The sequence below is a fragment of the Crinia signifera genome, chromosome 1 (genome assembly GCF_055691185.1).
Source record: "Crinia signifera chromosome 1, ASM5569118v1, whole genome shotgun sequence".
Taxonomy (NCBI): Eukaryota; Metazoa; Chordata; class Amphibia; order Anura; family Myobatrachidae; genus Crinia; species Crinia signifera.
In genome coordinates, this window is record NC_139217.1 from 471244773 (window position 1) to 471271717 (window position 26945).

Sequence of the window (26945 nt, forward strand, 5' to 3'; positions counted from 1 at the left end):
TGGTATAGTAACCCCACTTGTTCCGCTTTTACCTCGCTGTCCCCTACGCTTTACACCTTTGGCTTTTTATATACACAGATTATTAAAATAATAATAATAATAAAAATGGAGAAATATATTCCGCCTCAGGAACACAAGAAAATCTGGTCACTGAGGAATACAGGCCCCCGCAATGGGCAAAATCACACTGCACTGCAGGTGGGGCAGATGTAACAGGTGCAGAGAGTTAGATTTGGGTGGGGCATGTTCAAATTGAAATATAAATCATTGTGTAAATATAATATATGTGGGTTACATACGAAAGCAGCCAGTATTTACACTGCATAGAAACACTATAAAGGTATGTACTCCCCATGCATTTCAACATGGGGTCTAATTCAGACCAGGTAAACGCTGGCCGCCATTTCATTCCGGCACTGGCATGTGAGCGGAGGCATTCCCGTACACATCCGCTCGCATGCAGCCTCACGGGAGATAAGTCATTCGATAGTCGCTCACTTTCCCCATCGCAGATAATACTGACCCGGAGATGGGCGAATTCGGGGTGGGCGCTGGGGTCATGTGACATCAGCCACCCGCCCAAGCAGGCATCGACATGCCTGCATTCCCAGGGGTACACCCATCCAATCTAACCACACCATTACCTAACGCTCTCCTCAACCTAACACCACCCCCACTCAACCTAACCACACCCTTACCTAATGCTCTCCCCAACCTAACTCCAACCCCCACCCAATCACACCCTTACCTAACGCTCTCCCCAACCTAACCACACCCCCACTCAACCTAACCACACCTTACTTAATGCTCTCCCCAACCTAACCACACCCCCACTCAACCTAACCACACCTTACCTAACGCTCTCCCCAACCTAACACCACCCCCACTCAACCTAACCACACCTTACCTAATGCTCTCCTCAACCTAACCACACCCCCACTCAACCTAACCACACCTTACCTAATGCTCTCCCCAACCTAACCACACCCCCACTCAACCTAACCACACCTTACCTAACGCTCTCCCCAACCTAACACCACCCCCACTCAACCTAACCACACCTTACCTAATGCTCTCCTCAACCTAACCACACCCCCACTCAACCTAACCACACCTTACCTAACGCTCTCCCCAACCTAACACCACCCCCACTCAACCTAACCACACCTTACCTAATGCTCTCCTCAACCTAACCACACCCCCACTCAACCTAACCACACCTTACCTAACGCTCTCCCCAACCTAACCACACCCCCACTCAACCTAACCACACCTTACCTAATGCTCTCCCCAACCTAACTCAACCAAACCACACCTTACCTAACGCTCTCCCCAACCTAACACCACCCCCACTCAACCTAACCACACCTTACCTAACGCTCTCCCCAACCTAACTCCAACCCCCACCCAATCACATCCTTACCAAACCACACCCCCACTCAACCTAACCACACCTTACCTAATGCTCTCCCCAACCTAACCACACCCCCACTCAACCTAACCACACCTTATCTAATGCTCTCCCCAACCTAACTCAACCAAACCACACCTTACCTAACGCTCTCCCCAACCTAACCACACCACCACTCAACCTGACCACACCTTACCTAACGCTCTCCCACACCTAACTCCACCCGCACTCAAACTAACCACACCCTTACCTAATGCTCTCCCCAACCTAACTCAACCTAACCACACCGGTACTTATGTAATATCTGGGCTCCCGTTTTTCTTATGAGACCGCGTCCGCTCGCCACGCTTCGGGCACGGTGGCTCGCTACGCTCGCCACACTATATAAAATCAACTCCATGCGTAGTTGGATAGTAGGGGTATGAAAAAATGGGGTGCATTTAACATGGGAGCCCAGATAATACATAAGTACCACCACACCTTACCTAATGCTCTCCCCAACCTAACTCAACCCCCACACAACCAAACCACACCACACCTTACCTAACTCTCTCCTCAACCTAACACCACCCCTACTCAACCTAACCACACCTTACCTAACGCTCTCCTCAACCTAACTCCACCCGCACTCAACCTAACCACACCCTTACATAATGCTCTCCTCAACCTAACTCAACCTAATCGCACCTTACCTAACGCTCTCCTCAACCTAACACCACCCCCACCCAACCTAACCACACCTTACCTAACGCTCTACCCAACCTAACACCAACCCCACTCAACCTAACCACACCTTACCTAACGCTCTCCTCAAACTGCACCCCCACCAATCTTGCCACACCTTACCTAATGCCCTCCCCAACCTAACCACACCCCCACTCAACCTAACCACACCTTACCTAACTCCAGGATTTCTGATTGCAAAGACCTTGGCTGACTGAACGACCTGATGTTAGTTTTGCTGTCATTGTATTAGTTGTTGCATTGAGATACAGAAATGCCAGCTCACAGCGGCGCAGGAACAGGTGCAGCAGAACTCAGTGTCCCGGGTGAACGGGTGGTCACACTGGAAGGTGCGCCTTATCAGAGCAGAGATTGTGTTTCCCTGGAATAAGAAGAGCACCCCAGCAGAGATGTATCAGGTGGTTCTCAGTTACAAGATGGCTATCAGACAAGGCTCATCTCTATCCCATGGGACTGCGCTCAGGCAGCAGCTGTAAGGACGCAAGTGTCGGAGTATAGGACGAGACTCACCTTCCTGTTTCTTCCTCCCACAATTCAGTCCCAACGCAGGCATTCCCAGATCTTACTCCAGCTACAATTCCATGGAAATCCTGCAAATAAACACAAGTGAATGTTACATAACAGCTACAGGACTACATTATATTATAGAGAGCTAGGGTGGTAGGTCCCAGCACGGCTTTATAATTAGGGACAGAACAAGACAAAGAGGTCGGAGGGCCCTGCTGGTATTCTGTAGGGAACACTCCACTCATTCCCACAGAGACCCATACATCTGTATGCTCTGCGTTACACTACCCGCGTCCTCTTCGTGACACATTCTGTGTGCTCTGCGTTACACATCCCATGTGCTCTGCGTTACACAACCTGCGTCCTCTTCGTGACATTCTGTGTGCTCTGCGGTACACATCCCACGTACTCTGCTTTACAGACCATACAAGCTCTGCGTTACACCTCTCGCAAGCTCTGCGTTACACATCCTGCATGCACTGCATTGCACATCCCGTATGCTCTGCGTTACACATCCCATGTGCTCTATGTTACACATCCCGCATGCTTTGTGTTAAAAATCCTGCGCGCTCTGTGTTAGTCACCCCATGTGCTCTGAGTTACACATCCCGTGTGCTCTGCTTTACATATCCCGCAAGCTCTGCGTTGCACACCCCATGGGCTCTGCTTATACATCCTGTGTGCTCTGCGTTACACATACATGGGTTCTGCGTTACTGGTATTCCATACCTCCACCCTCCTCCATACCTACACCAGCAGCTATCCCAAACTCACCTCCTACCCCAGAGCTAGTATTCCATACCTCCACCCTCATCCATACCTACACCGGCAGCTATCCCAACCTCATATCCTAACACCAGAGCTGGTATTCCATACCTCCACCCTCATTCATACCTAGACCAGCAGCTATCCCAACCTCACCTCCTAATACCTGTGCTGGTATTCCATACCTCCACCCTCATCCATACCTAGACCAGCAGCTATTCCCAACCTCACATCCTAACACCAGAGCTGGTAATCCATAACTCCACCCTCATCCATACCTACACCAGCAGCTATCCCAACCTCAAATCCTACCCCAGAGCCGGTATTCCATACCTCCACCCTCATCCATACCTACACCGGCAGCTATCCCAACCTCACATCCTAACACCAGAGCTGGTAATCCATACCTCCACCCTCATCTATACCTAGACCAGCAGCTATCCCAACCTCACATCCTACCCCAGAGCTGGTATTCCATACCTCCACCCTCATCCATACCTAGACCAGCAGCTATTCCAACCTCACATCCTAACACCAGAGCTGGTAATCCATACCTCCACCCTCATCCATACCTAGACCAGCAGCTATCCCAACCTCAAATCCTACCCCAGAGCCGGTATTCCATACCTCCACCCTCATCTATACCTACACCGGCAACTATCCCAACCTCACATCCTAACACCAGAGCTGGTATTCCACACCTCCACCTAATCCATACCTAGACAAGCAGCTATCCCAACCTCACATCCTAACACCAGAGCTGGTAATCCATACCTCCACCCTCATCCATACCTAGACCAGCAGCTATCCCAACCTCACATCCTAACCTCAAAGCTGGTATTCCATACCTCCACCCTCATCCATACCTAGACTGGCAGCTATCCCAACCCCAAAGCTGGTAGTCCATACTGCCACCCTCCTCCATACCTAGACCAGCAGCTATCCCAACCTCACATCCTACCACCAGAGCTGGTATTTCATACCTCTGCCCTCATCCATACCTACACCAGCAGCTATCCCAACCTCACATCCTAACACCAGAGCTGGTCTTCCATATCTCCACCCTCGTCCATACCTACACAGGTTGCTATCCAAACCTCAAATCCTAACACCAGAGCTGGTATTCCATACCTCCGCCCTCATCCATACCTACACCAGCAGCTATCCCAACCTCACATCCTACCCCAGAGCTAGTATTCCATACCTCCGTCCTCATCCATACCTACACCAGCAGCTATCCCAACCTCACATCCTAACACCAGAGCTGGTAAGCCGTACCTCCACCCTCATCCATACCTACACCGGCAGCTATCCCAACCTCACCTCCTAATACCTGTGCTGGTATTCCGTACCTCCACCCTCATCCATACCTAGACCAGCAGCTATCCCAACCTCACATCCTACCCCAGAGCTGGTATTCCATACCTCCACCCTCATCCATACCTAGACCAGCAGCTATTCCAACCTCACATCCTAACACCAGAGCTGGTAATCCATACCTCCACCCTCATCCATACCTAGACCAGCAGCTATCCCAACCTCACATCCTACCCCAGAGCCGGTATTCCATACCTCCACCCTCATCTATACCTACACCGGCAACTATCCCAACCTCACATCCTAACACCAGAGCTGGTATTCCATACCTCCACCTAATCCATACCTAGACAAGCAGCTATCCCAACCTCACATCCTAACACCAGAGCTGGTAATCCATACCTCCACCCTCATCCATACCTAGACCAGCAGCTATCCCAACCTCACATCCTAACCTCAAAGCTGGTATTCCATACCTCCACCCTCATCCATACCTAGACTGGCAGCTATCCCAACCCCAAAGCTGGTAGTCCATACTGCCACCCTCCTCCATACCTAGACCAGCAGCTATCCCAACCTCACATCCTACCACCAGAGCTGGTATTTCATACCTCTGCCCTCATCCATACCTACACCAGCAGCTATCCCAACCTCACATCCTAACACCAGAGCTGGTCTTCCATATCTCCACCCTCGTCCATACCTACACAGGTTGCTATCCAAACCTCAAATCCTAACACCAGAGCTGGTATTCCATACCTCCGCCCTCATCCATACCTACACCAGCAGCTATCCCAACCTCACATCCTACCCCAGAGCTAGTATTCCATACCTCCGTCCTCATCCATACCTACACCAGCAGCTATCCCAACCTCACATCCTAACACCAGAGCTGGTAAGCCGTACCTCCACCCTCATCCATACCTACACCGGCAGCTATCCCAACCTCACCTCCTAATACCTGTGCTGGTATTCCGTACCTCCACCCTCATCCATACCTAGACCAGCAGCTATCCCAACCTCACATCCTAACACCTGTGCTAGTATTCCATACCTCCACCCTCATCCATACCTACACCGGCAGCTATCCCAACCTCACCTCCTAATACCTGTGCTAGTATTCCATACCGCCACCCTCATCCATACCTAGACCAGCAGCTATCCCAACATCACATCCTAACACCAGAGCTGGTAATCCATACCTCCACCCTCATCCATACCTAGACCAGCAGCTATCCCAACCTCACATCCTAACCTCAAAGCTGGTATTCCATACCTCCACCCTCATCCATACCTAGACTGGCAGCTATCCCAACCCCAAAGCTGGTAGTCCATACTGCCACCCTCCTCCATACCTAGACCAGCAGCTATCCCAACCTCACATCCTACCACCAGAGCTGGTATTCCATACCTCTGCCCTCATCCATACCTACACCAGCAGCTATCCCAACCTCACATCCTAACACCAGAGCTGGTCTTCCATATCTCCACCCTCGTCCATACCTACACAGGTTGCTATCCAAACCTCAAATCCTAACACCAGAGCTGGTATTCCATACCTCCGCCCTCATCCATACCTACACCAGCAGCTATCCCAACCTCACATCCTACCCCAGAGCTAGTATTCCATACCTCCGTCCTCATCCATACCTACACCAGCAGCTATCCCAACCTCACATCCTAACACCAGAGCTGGTAAGCCGTACCTCCACCCTCATCCATACCTACACCGGCAGCTATCCCAACCTCACCTCCTAATACCTGTGCTGGTATTCCGTACCTCCACCCTCATCCATACCTAGACCAGCAGCTATCCCAACCTCACATCCTAACACCTGTGCTAGTATTCCATACCTCCACCCTCATCCATACCTACACCGGCAGCTATCCCAACCTCACCTCCTATTACCTGTGCTAGTATTCCATACCTCCACCCTCATCCATACCTAGACCAGCAGCTATCCCAACATCACATCCTAACCTCAAAGCTGGTATTCCATACCTCCACCCTCATCCATACCTAGACTGGCAGCTATCCCAACCCCAAAGCTGGTAGTCCATACTGCCACCCTCCTCCATACCTAGACCAGCAGCTATCCCAACCTCACATCCTACTACCAGAGCTGGTATTCCATACCTCCGCCCTCATCCATACCTACACCAGCAGCTATCCCAACCTCACATCCTAACACCAGAGCTGGTCTTCCATATCTCCACCCTTGTCCATACCTACACAGGTTGCTATCCAAACCTCAAATCCTAACACCAGAGCTGGTATTCCATACCTCCGCCCTCATCCATACATAGACTGGCAGCTATCCCAACCTCACCTCCTACCCCAGAGCTAGTATTCCATACCTACACCAGCAGCTATCCTAACCTCACATCCTACCCCAGAGCTAGTATTCCATACCTCCGTCCTCATCCATACCTACACCAGCAGCTATCCCAACCTCACATCCTAACACCAGAGCTGCTAAGCCGTACCTCCACCCTCATCCATACCTACACCGGCAGCTATCCCAACCTCACCTCCTAATACCTGTGCTGGTATTCCATACCTCCACCCTCATCCATACCTAGACCAGCAGCTATCCCAACCTCACATCCTAACACCTGTGCTATTATTCCATACCTCCACCCTCATCCATACCTACACCGGCAGCTATCCCAACCTCACCTCCTAATACCTGTGCTAGTACTCCATACCTCCACCCTCATCCATACCTAGTCTGGCAGCTATTCCAACCTCACATCCTAACCCCAAAGCTGTTATTCCATACTGCCACCCTCATCCTTACCTAGACTGGCAGCTATCGCAACCTCACATCCTAACACCTGTGCTAGTATTCCATACCTCCACCCTCATCCATACCTAGACTGGCAGCTATCCCAACCTCACATCCTACCACCAGAGCCGGTATTCCATACCTACACCCTCATACATACCTAGACCAGCAGCTATCCCAACCTCACATCCTAACAGCAGAGCTGGTATTCCATACCTCCACCCTCATCCATACCTAGACCAGCAGCTATCCAAACCTCACATCCTAACACCAGAGCTGGTATTCCATACTCCACCCTCATCCATACCTACACCAGCAGCTATCCCAATCTCACATCATAATGCCTGTGATGGTATTGCATACCTCCTGCCTCATCCATACCTACACCAGCAGCTATCCCAACCTCACATCCTACCACCAGAGCTGGTATTCCATACCTCCACCCTCATCCATACCTAGACTGGCAGCTATCCCAACCTCACATCCTAACCCCAAAGCTGTTATTACATACTGCCACCTTCATCCATACCTAGACTGGCAGCTATCCCAACCTCACATCCTACCCCAGAGCTGGTATTCCATACCTCCACCCTCATCCAAACCTAGACCAGCAGCTATCCCAACCTCACATCCTAACACCAGAGCTGGTATTCCATACTCCACCCTCATCCATACCTACACCAGCAGCTATCCCAACCTCACATCCTAACACCAGAACCAGTATTCCATACCTCCACCCCCATCCATACCTAGACCAGCAGCTATCCCAAACTCACATCCTACACCAGAGCCAGTATTCCATGCCTCCACCTTCATCCATACCTAGACCAGCAGCTATCCCAACCTCACATCCTACACCAGAGCCAGTATTCCCTGCCTCCACCCTCATCCATACCTAGACCAGCAGCTATCCCAACCTCACATCCTAACACCAGAGCCAGTATGCCATACTCCACCCTCATCCATACCTAGACTGGCAGCTATCCCAATCTCACATCCTAACACCAGCCGGAATTCCATACCTCCACCCTCATCCATACCTAGACCAGCAGCTATCCCAACCTCACATCCTAACACCAGAGCTGGTATTCCATACCTCCACCCTCATCCATACCTAGACCAGCAGCTATCCCAACCTCACATCCTACCCCAGAGCTGGTATTCCATACCTCCACCCTCATCCATACCTAGACCAGCAGCTAGCCCAACCTCACATCCTAACACCAGTGCTGGTATTCCATACCTCCACCCTCATCCATACCTAGACCAGCAGCTATCCCAACCTCACATCCTACCCCAGAGCTGGTATTCCGTACCTCCACCCTCATCCATACCTAGACCAGCAGCTATCCCAACCTCACATCCTAACACCAGAGCCAGTATTCCATACTCCACCCTCATCCATACCTAGACTGGCAGCTATCCCAATCTCACATCCTAACACCAGCCGGAATTCCATACCTCCACCCTCATCCATACCTAGACCAGCAGCTAGCCCAACCTCACATCCTAACACCAGTGCTGGTATTCCATACCTCCACCCTCATCCATACCTAGACCAGCAGCTAGCCCAACCTCACATCCTAACACCAGTGCTGGTATTCCATACCTCCACCCTCATACATACCTAGACTGTCAGCTATCCCAACCTCACATCCTACCCCAGAGCTGGTATTCCGTACCTCCCCCCTCATCCATACCTAGACTGGCAGCTATCCCAACCTCACATCCTACCCCAGAGCTGGTATTCCATACCTCCACCCTCATCCATACCTAGACCAGCAGCTAGCCCAACCTCACATCCTAACACCAGTGCTGGTATTCCGTACCTCGGCCCTCATCCATACCTATACCAGCAGCTATCCCAACCTCACATCCTAACACCTGTGCTAGTATTCCATACCTCCACCCTCATCCATACCTAGACTGGCAGCTATACCAACCTCACATCCTACACCAGAGCCAGTATTCCATGCCTCCATCCTCATCCATACCTAGACCAGCAGCTAGCCCAACCTCACATCCTACACCAGAGCTGGTATTCCGTACCTCCGCCCTCATCCATACCTATACCAGCAGCTATACCAACCTCACATCCTACACCAGTGCTGGTATTCCGTACCTCCGCCCTCATCCATACCTATACCAGCAGCTATCCCAACCTCACATCCTACCCCAGAGCTGGTATTCCATACCTCCACCCTCATCCATACCTAGACCAGCAGCTATCCCAACCTCACATCCTAACACCAGAGCTAGTATTCCATACCTCCGCCCTCATCCATACCTAGACCAGCAGCTATCCCAACCTCACATCCTACCCCAGAGCTGGTATTCCATACCTCCACCTTCATCCATACCTAGACCAGCAGCTATCCCAACCTCACACCCTAACACCAGAGCTGGTATTCCATACCTCCACCCTCATCCATACCTAGACCAGCAGCTATCCCAACCTCACATCCTAACACCAGCCGGAATTCCATACCTGTAATCCTCTTGCATAAAGAGTTCAGTAGGTGTCACATTTGTCCTATAGCGGCCGTTGTCCCGCTGTCGGTAACTGTATGACACTAGTTACCTGTGCCCCCCATAAGCCAGAGATACAACACAGGTAACAATGCAGGTGCTGCATACACTGTGTATAAACGTGTGACTTACATGGCTCACTGGTCTGTCACCTCAGTGTGACATTATTGTTGGTGGTGTGAACTCCATTTACATACAAGTTGCTGCCAGAAGAGTTCATGCTTCATGTGTCCCAAGGCTGAGTTACAACCTGCCAGTCCTCTGTTTACTTTGTAGATTAAACAAAGTCACAGACTCCGGCTGTAACCCTTCCAAGCCCAATACTCCCTGTATGAGAGGTGTAGGTCTGTGACTATACACCAGTGATACATCCTCGCACACATCTATATAACAGACTCCGGCTGTAACCCTTCCTAGCCCAATACTCCCTGTATGAGAGGTGTAGGTCTGTGACTATACACCAGTGATACATCCTGGCACATATCTATATAACAGACTCCGGCTGTAACCCTTCCTAGCCCAATACTCCCTGTATGAGAGGTGTAGGTCTGTGACTATACACCAGTGATACATCCTCGCACACATCTATATAACAGACTCCGGCTGTAACCCTTCCTAGCCCAATACTCCCTGTATGAGAGGTGTAGGTCTGTGACTATACACCAGTGATACATCCTGGCACACATCTATATAACAGACTCCGGCTGTAACCCTTCCTAGCCCAATACTCCCTGTATGAGAGGTGCAGGTCTGTGACTATACACCAGTGATACATCCTCGTACATATCTATATAACAGACTCCAGCTGTAACCCTTCCTAGCCCAATACTCCCTGTATGAGAGGTGTAGGTCTGTGACTATACACCAGTGATACATCCTCGCACACATCTATATAACAGACTCCGGCTGTAACCCTTCCTAGCCCAATACTCCCTGTATGAGAGGTGTAGGTCTGTGACTATACACCAGTGATACATCCTCGCACACATCTATATAACAGACTCCGGCTGTAACCCTTCCTAGCCCAATACTCCCTGTATGAGAGGTGTAGGTCTGTGACTATACGCCAGTGATACATCCTCGCACATATCTATATAACAGACTCCGGCTGTAACCCTTCCTAGTCCAATACTCCCTGTATGAGAGGTGTAGGTCTGTGACTATACACCAGTGATACATCCTCTCACATATCTATATAACAGACTCCGGCTGTAACCCTTCCTAGCCCAATACTCCCTGTATGAGAGGTGTAGGTCTGTGACTATACACCAGTGATACATCCTGGCACATATCTATATAACAGACTCCGGCTGTAACCCTTCCTAGCCCAATACTCCCTGTATGAGAGGTGTAGGTCTGTGACTATACACCAGTGATACATCCTGGCACACATCTATATAACAGACTCCGGCTGTAACCCTTCCTAGCCCAATACTCCTTGTATGAGAGGTGTAGGTCTGTGACTATACGCCAGCGATACATCCTCGCACACATCTATATAACAGACTCCGGCTGTAACCCTTCCTAGCCCAATACTCCTTGTATGAGAGGTGTAGGTCTGTGACTATACACCAGTGATACATCCTCGCACATATCTATATAACAGACTCCGGCTGTAACCCTTCCTAGCCCAATACTCCCTGTATGAGAGGTGTAGGTCTGTGACTATACACCAGTGATACATCCTCGCACATATCTATATAACAGACTCCGGCTGTAACCCTTCCTAGCCCAATACTCCCTGTATGAGAGGTGTAGGTCTGTGACTATACACCAGTGATACATCCTTGCACACATCTATATAACAGACTCCGGCTGTAACCCTTCCTAGCCCAATACTCCCTGTATGAGAGGTGTAGGTCTGTGACTATACACCAGTAATACATCCTCGCACATATCTATATAACAGACTCCGGCTGTAACCCTTCCTAGCCCAATACTCCCTGTATGAGAGGTGTAGGTCTGTGACTATACGCCAGTGATACATCCTGGCACATATCTATATAACAGACTCCGGCTGTAACCCTTCCTAGCCCAATACTCCCTGTATGAGAGGTGTAGGTCTGTGACTATCTACCAGTGATACATCCTGGCACACATCTATATAACAGACTCCGGCTGTAACCCTTCCTAGCCCAATACTCCCTGTATGAGAGGTGTAGGTCTGTGACTATACACCAGTGATACATCCTCGCACACATCTATATAACAGACTCCGGCTGTAACCCTTCCTAGCCCAATACTGCCTGTATGAGAGGTGTAGGTCTGTGACTATACACCAGTGATACATCCTCGCACATATCTATATAACAGACTCCGGCTGTAACCCTTCCTAGCCCAATACTCCCTGTATGAGAGGTGTAGGTCTGTGACTATACGCCAGTGATACATCCTGGCACACATCTATATAACAGACTCCGGCTGTAACCCTTCCTAGCCCAATACTCCCTGTATGAGAGGTGTAGGTCTGTGACTATACGCCAGTGATACATCCTCGCACATATCTATATAACAGACTCCGGCTGTAACCCTTCCTAGCCCAATACTCCCTGTATGAGAGGTGTAGGTCTGTGACTATACGCCAGTGATACATCCTCGCACATATCTATATAACAGACTCCGGCTGTAACCCTTCCTAGTCCAATACTCCCTGTATGAGAGGTGTAGGTCTGTGACTATACGCCAGTGATACATCCTCGCACATATCTATATAACAGACTCGGGCTGTAACCCTTCCTACCCCAATACTCCCTGTATGGGAGGTGTAGGTCTGTGACTATACGCCAGTGATACATCCTCGCACACATCTATATAACAGACTCCGGCTTTAACCCTTCCTAGCCCAATACTCCCTGTATGAGAGGTGTAGGTCTGTGACTATACACCAGTGATACATCCTCGAACACATCTATATAACAGACTCCGGCTGTAACCCTTCCTAGCCCAATACTCCCTGTATGAGAGGTGTAGGTCTGTGACTATACGCCAGTGATACATCCTCGCACATATCTATATAACAGACTCCGGCTGTAACCCTTCCTAGCCCAATACTCCCTGTATGAGAGGTGTAGGTCTGTGACTATACATCAGTGATACATCCTGGCACATATCTATATAACAGACTCCGGCTGTAACCCTTCCTAGCCCAATACTCCCTGTATGAGAGGTGTAGATCTGTGACTATACACCAGTGATACATCCTCGAACACATCTATATAACAGACTCCGGCTGTAACCCTTCCTAGCCCAATACTCCCTGTATGAGAGGTGTAGGTCTGTGACTATACGCCAGTGATACATCCTCGCACATATCTATATAACAGACTCCGGCTGTAACCCTTCCTAGCCCAATACTCCCTGTATGAGAGGTGTAGGTCTGTGACTATACATCAGTGATACATCCTCGCACACATCTATATAACAGACTCCGGCTGTAACCCTTCCTAGCCCAATACTCCCTGTATGAGAGGTGTAGGTCTGTGACTATACGCCAGTGATACATCCTGGCACATATCTATATAACAGACTCCAGCTGTAACCCTTCCAAGCCCAATACTCCCTGTATGAGAGGTGTAGGTCTGTGACTAGAGGACAGTGATACATCCTCGCACATATCTATATAACAGACTCCGGCTGTAACCCTTCCTAGCCCAATACTCCCTGTATGAGATGTGTAGGTCTGTGATTATACACCAGTGATACATCCTCGCACATATCTATATAACAGACTCCGGCTGTAACCCTTCCTAGCCCAATACTCCCTGTATGAGAGGTGTAGGTCTGTGACTATACACCAGTGATACATCCTGGCACACATCTATATAACAGACTCCGGCTGTAACCCTTCCTAGCCCAATACTCCCTGTATGAGAGGTGTAGGTCTGTGACTATACACCAGTGATACATCCTCGCACACATCTATATAACAGACTCCGGCTGTAACCCTTCCTAGCCCAATACTCCCTGTATGAGAGGTGTAGGTCTGTGACTATACACCAGTGATACATCCTCGCACACATCTATATAACAGACTCCGGCTGTAACCCTTCCTAGCCCAATACTCCCTGTATGAGAGGTGTAGGTCTGTGTCTATACGCCAGTGATACATCCTCGCACATATCTATATAACAGACTCCGGCTGTAACCCTTCCTAGCCCAATACTCCCTGTATGAGAGGTGTAGGTCTGTGACTATACGCCAGTGATACATCCTCGCACATATCTATATAACAGACTCTGGCTGTAACCCTTCCTAGCCCAATACTCCCTGTATGAGAGGTGTAGGTCTGTGACTAGAGGACAGTGATACATCCTCGCACATATCTATATAACAGACTCTGGCTGTAACCCTTCCTAGCCCAATACTCCCTGTATGAGAGGTGTAGGTCTGTGACTATACACCAGTGATACATCCTCGTACATATCTATATAACAGACTCCGGCTGTAACCCTTCCTAGCCCAATACTCCCTGTATGAGAGGTGTAGGTCTGTGTCTATACACCAGTGATACATCCTCGCACATATCTATATAACAGACTCCGGCTGTAACCCTTCCTAGCCCAATACTCCCTGTATGAGAGGTGTAGGTCTGTGACTATACGCCAGTGATACATCCTCGCACACATCTATATAACAGACTCCGGCTGTAACCCTTCCTAGCCCAATACTCCCTGTGTGAGAGGTGTAGGTCTGTGACTATACGCCAGTGATACATCCTCGCACACATCTATATAACAGACTCCGGCTGTAACCCTTCCTAGCCCAATACTCCCTGTATGAGAGGTGTAGGTCTGTGACTATACACCAGTGATACATCCTCGCACACATCTATATAACAGACTCCGGCTGTAACCCTTCCTAGCCCAATACTCCCTGTATGAGAGGTGTAGGTCTGTGTCTATACGCCAGTGATACATCCTGGCACATATCTATATAACAGACTCCGGCTGTAACCCTTCCTAGCCCAATACTCCCTGTATGAGAGGTGTAGGTCTGTGACTATACACCAGTGATACATCCTCGCACATATCTATATAACAGACTCCGGCTGTAACCCTTCCTAGCCCAATACTCCCTGTATGAGAGGTGTAGGTCTGTGACTATACGCCAGTGATACATCCTCGCACATATCTATATAACAGACTCCGGCTGTAACCCTTCCTAGCCCAATACTCCCTGTATGAGAGGTGTAGGTCTGTGACTATACGCCAGTGATACATCCTCGCACATATCTATATAACAGACTCCAGCTGTAACCCTTCCTAGCCCAATACTCCCTGTATGAGATGTGTAGGTCTGTGACTATACACCAGTGATACATCCTCGCACACATCTATATAACAGACTCCGGCTGTAACCCTTCCTAGCCCAATACTCCCTGTATGAGAGGTGTAGGTCTGTGACTATACGCCAGTGATACATCCTCGCACATATCTATATAACAGACTCCGGCTGTAACCCTTCCTAGCCCAATACTCCCTGTATGAGAGGTGTAGGTCTGTGACTATACGCCAGTGATACATCCTCGCACATATCTATATAACAGACTCCGGCTGTAACCCTTCCAAGCCCAATACTCCCTGTATGAGAGGTGTAGGTCTGTGACTAGAGGACAGTGATACATCCTCGCACACATCTATATAACAGACTCCGGCTGTAACCCTTCCTAGCCCAATACTCCCTGTATGAGAGGTGTAGGTCTGTGACTAGAGGACAGTGATACATCCTCGCACACATCTATATAACAGACTCCGGCTGTAACCCTTCCTAGCCCAATACTCCCTGTATGAGAGGTGTAGGTCTGTGACTATACGCCAGTGATACATCCTCGCACATATCTATATAACAGACTCCGGCTGTAACCCTTCCAAGCCCAATACTCCCTGTATGAGAGGTGTAGGTCTGTGACTAGAGGACAGTGATACATCCTCGCACACATCTATATAACAGACTCCGGCTGTAACCCTTCCTAGCCCAATACTCCCTGTATGAGAGGTGTAGGTCTGTGACTATACACCAGTGATACATCCTGGCACACATCTATATAACAGACTCCGGCTGTAACCCTTCCTAGCCCAATACTCCCTGTATGAGAGGTGTAGGTCTGTGACTATACACCAGTGATACATCCTCGCACACATCTATATAACAGACTCCGGCTGTAACCCTTCCTAGCCCAATACTCCCTGTATGAGAGGTGTAGGTCTGTGACTATACGCCAGTGATACATCCTGGCACATATCTATATAACAGACTCCGGCTGTAACCCTTCCTAGCCCAATACTCCCTGTATGAGAGGTGTAGGTCTGTGACTATACACCAGTGATACATCCTGGCACACATCTATATAACAGACTCCGGCTGTAACCCTTCCTAGCCCAATACTCCCTGTATGAGAGGTGTAGGTCTGTGACTATACGCCAGCGATACATCCTCGCACACATCTATATAACAGACTCCGGCTGTAACCCTTCCTAGCCCAGTACTCCCTGTATGAGAGGTGTAGGTCTGTGACTATACGCCAGTGATACATCCTCGCACACATCTATATAACAGACTCCGGCTGTAACCCTTCCTAGCCCAATACTCCCTGTATGAGAGGTGTAGGTCTGTGACTAGAGGACAGTGATACATCCTCGCACATATCTATATAACAGACTCCGGCTGTAACCCTTCCTAGCCCAATACTCCCTGTATGAGATGTGTAGGTCTGTGATTATACACCAGTGATACATCCTCGCACACATCTATATAACAGACTCCGGCTGTAACCCTTCCTACCCCAATACTCCCTGTATGAGAGGTGTAGGTCTGTGACTATACACCAGTGATACATCCTCGCACACATCTATATAACAGACTCCGGCTGTAACCCTTCCTAGCCCAATACTGCCTGTATGAGAGGTGTAGGTCTGTGACTATACGCCAGCGATACATCCTCGCACATATCTATATAACAGACTCCGGCTGTAACCCTTCCTAGCCCAATACTCCCTGTATGAGAGGTGTAGGTCTGCGACTATACACCAGTGATACATCCTCGCACATATCTATATAACAGACTCCGGCTGTAACCCTTCCTAGCCCAATACTCCCTGTATGAGAGGTGTAGGTCTGTGACTATACGCCAGCGATACATCCTCGCACATATCTATATAACAGACTCCGGCTGTAACCCTTCCTAGCCCAATACTCCCTGTATGAGAGGTGTAGGTCTGTGACTATACACCAGTGATACATCCTCGCACACATCTATATAACAGACTCCGGCTGTAACCCTTCCTAGCCCAGTACTCCCTGTATGAGAGGTGTAGGTCTGTGACTATACACCAGTGATACATCCTCGCACATATCTATATAACAGACTCCGGCTGTAACCCTTCCTAGCCCAATACTCCCTGTATGAGAGGTGTAGGTCTGTGACTATACACCAGTGATACATCCTCGCACACATCTATATAACAGACTCCGGCTGTAACCCTTCCTAGCCCAATACTCCCTGTATGAGAGGTGTAGGTCTGTGACTATACACCAGTGATACATCCTCGCACATATCTATATAACAGACTCTGGCTGTAACCCTTCCTAGCCCAATACTCCCTGTATGAGAGGTGTAGGTCTGTGACTATACACCAGTGATACATCCTGGCACATATCTATATAACAGACTCCGGCTGTAACCCTTCCTAGCCCAATACTCCCTGTATGAGAGGTGTAGGTCTGTGACTATACACCAGTGATACATCCTGGCACATATCTATATAACAGACTCCGGCTGTAACCCTTCCTAGCCCAATACTCCCTGTATGAGAGGTGTAGGTCTGTGACTATACACCAGTGATACATCCTCGCACATATCTATATAACAGACTCCGGCTGTAACCCTTCCTAGCCCAATACTCCCTGTATGAGAGGTGTAGGTCTGTGACTATACGCCGGTGATACATCCTCGCACACATCTATATAACAGACTCCGGCTGTAACCCTTCCTAGCCCAATACTCCCTGTATGAGAGGTGTAGGTCTGTGACTATACACCAGTGATACATCCTGGCACATATCTATATAACAGACTCCGGCTGTAACCCTTCCTAGCCCAATACTCCCTGTATGAGAGGTGTAGGTCTGTGACTATACACCAGTGATACATCCTGGCACATATCTATATAACAGACTCCGGCTGTAACCCTTCCTAGCCCAATACTCCCTGTATGAGAGGTGTAGGTCTGTGACTATACACCAGTGATACATCCTCGCACATATCTATATAACAGACTCCGGCTGTAACCCTTCCTAGCCCAATACTCCCTGTATGAGAGGTGTAGGTCTGTGACTATACACCAGTGATACATCCTCGTACATATCTATATAACAGACTCCAGCTGTAACCCTTCCTAGCCCAGTACTCCCTGTATGAGAGGTGTAGGTCTGTGACTATACGCCAGTGATACATCCTCGCACACATCTATATAACAGACTCCGGCTGTAACCCTTCTGAGCCCAATACTCCCTGTATGAGAGGTGTAGGTCTGTGACTATACGCCAGTGATACATCCTCGCACACATCTATATAACAGACTCCGGCTGTAACCCTTCCTAGCCCAATACTCCCTGTATGAGAGGTGTAGGTCTGTGACTATACACCAGTGATACATCCTGGCACATATCTATATAACAGACTCCGGCTGTAACCCTTCCTAGCCCAGTACTCCCTGTATGAGAGGTGTAGGTCTGTGACTATACGCCAGTGATACATCCTCGCACATATCTATATAACAGACTCCGGCTGTAACCCTTCCTAGCCCAATACTCCCTGTGTGAGAGTTGTAGGTCTGTGACTAGAGGACAGTGATACATCCTCGCACATATCTATATAACAGACTCCGGCTGTAACCCTTCCTAGCCCAATACTCCCTGTATGAGAGGTGTAGGTCTGTGACTATACGCCGGTGATACATCCTCGCACACATCTATATAACAGACTCCGGCTGTAACCCTTCCTAGCCCAATACTCCCTGTATGAGAGGTGTAGGTCTGTGACTAGAGGACAGTGATACATCCTCGCACATATCTATATAACAGACTCCGGCTGTAACCCTTCCTAGCCCAATACTCCCTGTATGAGAGGTGTAGGTCTGTGACTAGAGGACAGTGATACATCCTCGCACATATCTATATAACAGACTCTGGCTGTAACCCTTCCTAGCCCAATACTCCCTGTATGAGAGGTGTAGGTCTGTGACTATACACCAGTGATACATCCTGGCACATATCTATATAACAGACTCCGGCTGTAACCCTTCCTAGCCCAATACTCCCTGTATGAGAGGTGTAGGTCTGTGACTATACACCAGTGATACATCCTGGCACACATCTATATAACAGACTCCGGCTGTAACCCTTCCTAGCCCAATACTCCCTGTATGAGAGGTGTAGGTCTGTGACTATACACCAGTGATACATCCTCGCACACATCTATATAACAGACTCCGGCTGTAACCCTTCCTAGCCCAATACTCCCTGTATGAGAGGTGTAGGTCTGTGACTAGAGGACAGTGATACATCCTCGCACATATCTATATAACAGACTCCGGCTGTAACCCTTCCTAGCCCAATACTCCCTGTATGAGAGGTGTAGGTCTGTGACTAGAGGACAGTGATACATCCTCGCACACATCTATATAACAGACTCCGGCTGTAACCCTTCCTAGCCCAATACTCCCTGTATGAGAGGTGTAGGTCTGTGACTATACACCAGTAATACATCCTCGCACACATCTATATAACAGACTCCGGCTGTAACCCTTCCTAGCCCAATACTCCCTGTATGAGAGGTGTAGGTCTGTGACTATACGCCAGTGATACATCCTCGCACATATCTATATAACAGACTCTGGCTGTAACCCTTCCTAGCCCAATACTCCCTGTATGAGAGGTGTAGGTCTGTGACTATACACCAGTGATACATCCTCGCACATATCTATATAACAGACTCCGGCTGTAACCCTTCCTAGCCCAATACTCCCTGTGAGAGAGGTGTAGGTCTGTGACTATACACCAGTGATACATCCTCGCACACATCTATATAACAGACTCCGGCTGTAACCCTTCCTAGCCCAATACTCCCTGTATGAGAGGTGTAGGTCTGTGACTATACACCAGTGATACATCCTGGCACATATCTATATAACAGACTCCGGCTGTAACCCTTCCTAGCCCAATACTCCCTGTATGAGAGGTGTAGGTCTGTGACTATACACCAGTGATACATCCTCGCACATATCTATATAACAGACTCTGGCTGTAACCCTTCCTAGCCCAATACTCCCTGTATGAGAGGTGTAGGTCTGTGACTATACACCAGTGATACATCCTCGCACACATCTATATAACAGACTCCGGCTGTAACCCTTCCTAGCCCAATACTCCCTGTATGAGAGGTGTAGGTCTGTGACTATACACCAGTGATACATCCTGGCACATATCTATATAACAGACTCCGGCTGTAACCCTTCCTAGCCCAATACTCCCTGTATGAGAGGTGTAGGTCTGTGACTATACGCCAGTGATACATCCTCGCACACATCTATATAACAGACTCCGGCTGTAACCCTTCCTAGCCCAATACTCCCTGTATGAGAGGTGTAGGTCTGTGACTATACGCCAGTGATACATCCTCGCACATATCTATATAACAGACTCCGGCTGTAACCCTTCCTAGCCCAATACTCCCTGTATGAGAGGTGTAGGTCTGTGACTATACACCAGTGATACATCCTCGCACATATCTATATAACAGACTCCGGCTGTAACCCTTCCTAGCCCAATACTCCCTGTATGAGAGGTGTAGGTCTGTGACTATACACCAGTGATACATCCTCGCACACATCTATATAATAGACTCCGGCTGTAACCCTTCCTAGCCCAATACTCCCTGTATGAGAGGTGTAGGTCTGTGACTATACACCAGTGATACATCCTCGCACATATCTATATAACAGACTCCGGCTGTAACCCTTCCTAGCCCAATACTCCCTGTATGAGAGGTGTAGGTCTGTGACTATACACCAGTGATACATCCTGGCACATATCTATATAACAGACTCCGGCTGTAACCCTTCCTAGCCCAATACTCCCTGTATGAGAGGTGTAGGTCTGTGACTATACACCAGTGATACATCCTCGCACATATCTATATAACAGACTCCGGCTGTAACTCTTCCTAGCCCAATACTCCCTGTATGAGAGGTGTAGGTCTGTGACTATACGCCAGTGATACATCCTCGCACACATCTATATAACAGACTCCGGCTGTAACCCTTCCTAGCCCAATACTCCCTGTATGAGAGGTGTAGGTCTGTGACTATACACCAGTGATACATCCTGGCACATATCTATATAACAGACTCCGGCTGTAACCCTTCCTAGCCCAATACTCCCTGTATGAGAGGTGTAGGTCTGTGACTATACACCAGTGATACATCCTCGCACACATCTATATAACAGACTCCGGCTGTAACCCTTCCTAGCCCAATACTCCCTGTATGAGAGGTGTAGGTCTGTGACTATACGCCAGTGATACATCCTCGCACATATCTATATAACAGACTCCGGCTGTAACCCTTCCTAGCCCAATACTCCCTGTATGAGAGGTGTAGGTCTGTGACTATACACCAGTGATACATCCTCGCACACATCTATATAACAGACTCCGGCTGTAACCCTTCCTAGCCCAATACTCCCTGTATGAGAGGTGTAGGTCTGTGACTATACACCAGTGATACATCCTCGCACATATCTATATAACAGACTCCGGCTGTAACCCTTCCTAGCCCAATACTCCCTGTATGAGAGGTGTAGGTCTGTGACTATACACCAGTGATACATCCTCGCACACATCTATATAACAGACTCCGGCTGTAACCCTTCCTAGCCCAATACTCCCTGTATGAGAGGTGTAGGTCTGTGACTATACACCAGTGATACATCCTCGCACACATCTATATAACAGACTCCGGCTGTAACCCTTCCTAGCCCAATACTCCCTGTATGAGAGGTGTAGGTCTGTGACTATACACCAGTGATACATCCTCGCACATATCTATATAACAGACTCCGGCTGTAACCCTTCCTAGCCCAATACTCCCTGTATGAGAGGTGTAGGTCTGTGACTATACACCAGTGATACATCCTGGCACATATCTATATAACAGACTCCGGCTGTAACCCTTCCTAGCCCAATACTCCCTGTATGAGAGGTGTAGGTCTGTGACTATACACCAGTGATACATCCTCGCACATATCTATATAACAGACTCCGGCTGTAACCCTTCCTAGCCCAATACTCCCTGTATGAGAGGTGTAGGTCTGTGACTATACACCAGTGATACATCCTCGCACACATCTATATAACAGACTCCGGCTGTAACCCTTCCTAGCCCAATACTCCCTGTATGAGAGGTGTAGGTCTGTGACTATACACCAGTGATACATCCTCGCACATATCTATATAACAGACTCCGGCTGTAACCCTTCCTAGCCCAATACTCCCTGTATGAGAGGTGCAGGTCTGTGACTATACGCCAGTGATACATCCTCGCACATATCTATATAACAGACTCCGGCTGTAACCCTTCCTAGCCCAATACTCCCTGTATGAGAGGTGTAGGTCTGTGACTATACACCAGTGATACATCCTCGCACATATCTATATAACAGACTCCGGCTGTAACCCTTCCTAGCCCAATACTCCCTGTATGAGAGGTGTAGGTCTGTGACTATACACCAGTGATACATCCTCGCACATATCTATATAACAGACTCCGGCTGTAACCCTTCCTACCCCAATACTCCCTGTATGAGAGGTGTAGGTCTGTGACTATACACCAGTGATACATCCTCGCACACATCTATATAACAGACTCCGGCTGTAACCCTTCCTAGCCCAATACTCCCTGTATGAGAGGTGTAGGTCTGTGACTATACACCAGTGATACATCCTCGTACATATCTATATAACAGACTCCAGCTGTAACCCTTCCTAGCCCAATACTCCCTGTATGAGAGGTGCAGGTCTGTGACTATACACCAGTGATACATCCTCGCACATATCTATATAACAGACTCCGGCTGTAACCCTTCCTAGCCCAGTACTCCCTGTATGAGAGGTGTAGGTCTGTGACTATACGCCAGTGATACATCCTCGCACACATCTATATAACAGACTCCGGCTGTAACCCTTCTGAGCCCAATACTCCCTGTATGAGAGGTGTAGGTCTGTGACTATACGCCAGTGATACATCCTCGCACACATCTATATAACAGACTCCGGCTGTAACCCTTCCTAGCCCAATACTCCCTGTATGAGAGGTGTAGGTCTGTGACTATACACCAGTGATACATCCTGGCACATATCTATATAACAGACTCCGGCTGTAACCCTTCCTAGCCCAGTACTCCCTGTATGAGAGGTGTAGGTCTGTGACTATACGCCAGTGATACATCCTCGCACATATCTATATAACAGACTCCGGCTGTAACCCTTCCTAGCCCAATACTCCCTGTGTGAGAGTTGTAGGTCTGTGACTAGAGGACAGTGATACATCCTCGCACATATCTATATAACAGACTCCGGCTGTAACCCTTCCTAGCCCAATACTCCCTGTATGAGAGGTGTAGGTCTGTGACTATACGCCGGTGATACATCCTCGCACACATCTATATAACAGACTCCGGCTGTAACCCTTCCTAGCCCAATACTCCCTGTATGAGAGGTGTAGGTCTGTGACTAGAGGACAGTGATACATCCTCGCACATATCTATATAACAGACTCCGGCTGTAACCCTTCCTAGCCCAATACTCCCTGTATGAGAGGTGTAGGTCTGTGACTAGAGGACAGTGATACATCCTCGCACATATCTATATAACAGACTCTGGCTGTAACCCTTCCTAGCCCAATACTCCCTGTATGAGAGGTGTAGGTCTGTGACTATACACCAGTGATACATCCTGGCACATATCTATATAACAGACTCCGGCTGTAACCCTTCCTAGCCCAATACTCCCTGTATGAGAGGTGTAGGTCTGTGACTATACACCAGTGATACATCCTGGCACACATCTATATAACAGACTCCGGCTGTAACCCTTCCTAGCCCAATACTCCCTGTATGAGAGGTGTAGGTCTGTGACTATACACCAGTGATACATCCTCGCACACATCTATATAACAGACTCCGGCTGTAACCCTTCCTAGCCCAATACTCCCTGTATGAGAGGTGTAGGTCTGTGACTAGAGGACAGTGATACATCCTCGCACATATCTATATAACAGACTCCGGCTGTAACCCTTCCTAGCCCAAAACTCCCTGTATGAGAGGTGTAGGTCTGTGACTAGAGGACAGTGATACATCCTCGCACACATCTATATAACAGACTCCGGCTGTAACCCTTCCTAGCCCAATACTCCCTGTATGAGAGGTGTAGGTCTGTGACTATACACCAGTAATACATCCTCGCACACATCTATATAACAGACTCCGGCTGTAACCCTTCCTAGCCCAATACTCCCTGTATGAGAGGTGTAGGTCTGTGACTATACGCCAGTGATACATCCTCGCACATATCTATATAACAGACTCTGGCTGTAACCCTTCCTAGCCCAATACTCCCTGTATGAGAGGTGTAGGTCTGTGACTATACACCAGTGATACATCCTCGCACATATCTATATAACAGACTCCGGCTGTAACCCTTCCTAGCCCAATACTCCCTGTGAGAGAGGTGTAGGTCTGTGACTATACACCAGTGATACATCCTCGCACACATCTATATAACAGACTCCGGCTGTAACCCTTCCTAGCCCAATACTCCCTGTATGAGAGGTGTAGGTCTGTGACTATACACCAGTGATACATCCTGGCACATATCTATATAACAGACTCCGGCTGTAACCCTTCCTAGCCCAATACTCCCTGTATGAGAGGTGTAGGTCTGTGACTATACACCAGTGATACATCCTCGCACATATCTATATAACAGACTCTGGCTGTAACCCTTCCTAGCCCAATACTCCCTGTATGAGAGGTGTAGGTCTGTGACTATACACCAGTGATACATCCTGGCACACATCTATATAACAGACTCCGGCTGTAACCCTTCCTAGCCCAATACTCCCTGTATGAGAGGTGTAGGTCTGTGACTATACACCAGTGATACATCCTCGCACATATCTATATAACAGACTCCGGCTGTAACCCTTCCTAGCCCAATACTCCCTGTATGAGAGGTGTAGGTCTGTGACTATACACCAGTGATACATCCTGGCACATATCTATATAACAGACTCCGGCTGTAACCCTTCCTAGCCCAATACTCCCTGTATGAGAGGTGTAGGTCTGTGACTATACACCAGTGATACATCCTCGCACACATCTATATAACAGACTCCGGCTGTAACCCTTCCTAGCCCAATACTCCCTGTATGAGAGGTGTAGGTCTGTGACTATACGCCAGTGATACATCCTCGCACATATCTATATAACAGACTCCGGCTGTAACCCTTCCTAGCCCAATACTCCCTGTGAGAGAGGTGTAGGTCTGTGACTATACACCAGTGATACATCCTCGCACACATCTATATAACAGACTCCGGCTGTAACCCTTCCTAGCCCAATACTCCCTGTATGAGAGGTGTAGGTCTGTGACTATACACCAGTGATACATCCTCGCACATATCTATATAACAGACTCCGGCTGTAACCCTTCCTAGCCCAATACTCCCTGTATGAGAGGTGTAGGTCTGTGACTATACACCAGTGATACATCCTCGCACATATCTATATAACAGACTCCGGCTGTAACCCTTCCTAGCCCAATACTCCCTGTATGAGAGGTGTAGGTCTGTGACTATACACCAGTGATACATCCTGGCACATATCTATATAACAGACTCCGGCTGTAACCCTTCCTAGCCCAATACTCCCTGTATGAGAGGTGTAGGTCTGTGACTATACACCAGTGATACATCCTCGCACATATCTATATAACAGACTCTGGCTGTAACCCTTCCTAGCCCAATACTCCCTGTATGAGAGGTGTAGGTCTGTGACTATACACCAGTGATACATCCTGGCACACATCTATATAACAGACTCCGGCTGTAACCCTTCCTAGCCCAATACTCCCTGTATGAGAGGTGTAGGTCTGTGACTATACACCAGTGATACATCCTCGCACATATCTATATAACAGACTCCGGCTGTAACCCTTCCTAGCCCAATACTGCCTGTATGAGAGGTGTAGGTCTGTGACTATACACCAGTGATACATCCTCGCACATATCTATATAACAGACTCCGGCTGTAACCCTTCCTAGCCCAATACTCCCTGTATGAGAGGTGTAGGTCTGTGACTATACACCAGTGATACATCCTGGCACATATCTATATAACAGACTCCGGCTGTAACCCTTCCTAGCCCAATACTCCCTGTATGAGAGGTGTAGGTCTGTGACTATACACCAGTGATACATCCTCGCACACATCTATATAACAGACTCCGGCTGTAACCCTTCCTAGCCCAATACTCCCTGTATGAGAGGTGTAGGTCTGTGACTATACGCCAGTGATACATCCTCGCACATATCTATATAACAGACTTCGGCTGTAACCCTTCCTAGCCCAATACTCCCTGTATGAGAGGTGTAGGTCTGTGACTATACACCAGTGATACATCCTCGCACACATCTATATAACAGACTCCGGCTGTAACCCTTCCTAGCCCAATACTCCCTGTATGAGAGGTGTAGGTCTGTGACTATACACCAGTGATACATCCTGGCACATATCTATATAACAGACTCCGGCTGTAACCCTTCCTAGCCC

At 48.7% G+C, this 26945-nt stretch overlaps 1 protein-coding gene across 5 annotated transcripts in view; it reads right to left on the reverse strand.

The window, feature by feature from the left end:
- Positions 1–26945, reverse strand: part of LOC146023865 (phospholipid-transporting ATPase ID-like) — a 147142-nt gene that overhangs the window by 67184 nt on the left and 53013 nt on the right. For 3 of the 5 annotated variants that reach the window (XM_083155404.1, XM_083155400.1, XM_083155401.1), the window contains exon 2: positions 2666–2745. In XM_083155404.1, the coding sequence (XP_083011530.1) occupies positions 2666–2708 (43 nt within the window). In that variant the 5' untranslated portion in view covers positions 2709–2745. Of the gene's footprint in view, positions 1–2665; positions 2746–10021; positions 10171–10194; positions 10278–26945 lie in introns of those variants that run through there. The other 2 variants (XM_083155403.1, XM_083155402.1) reach the window with 2 other exon arrangements.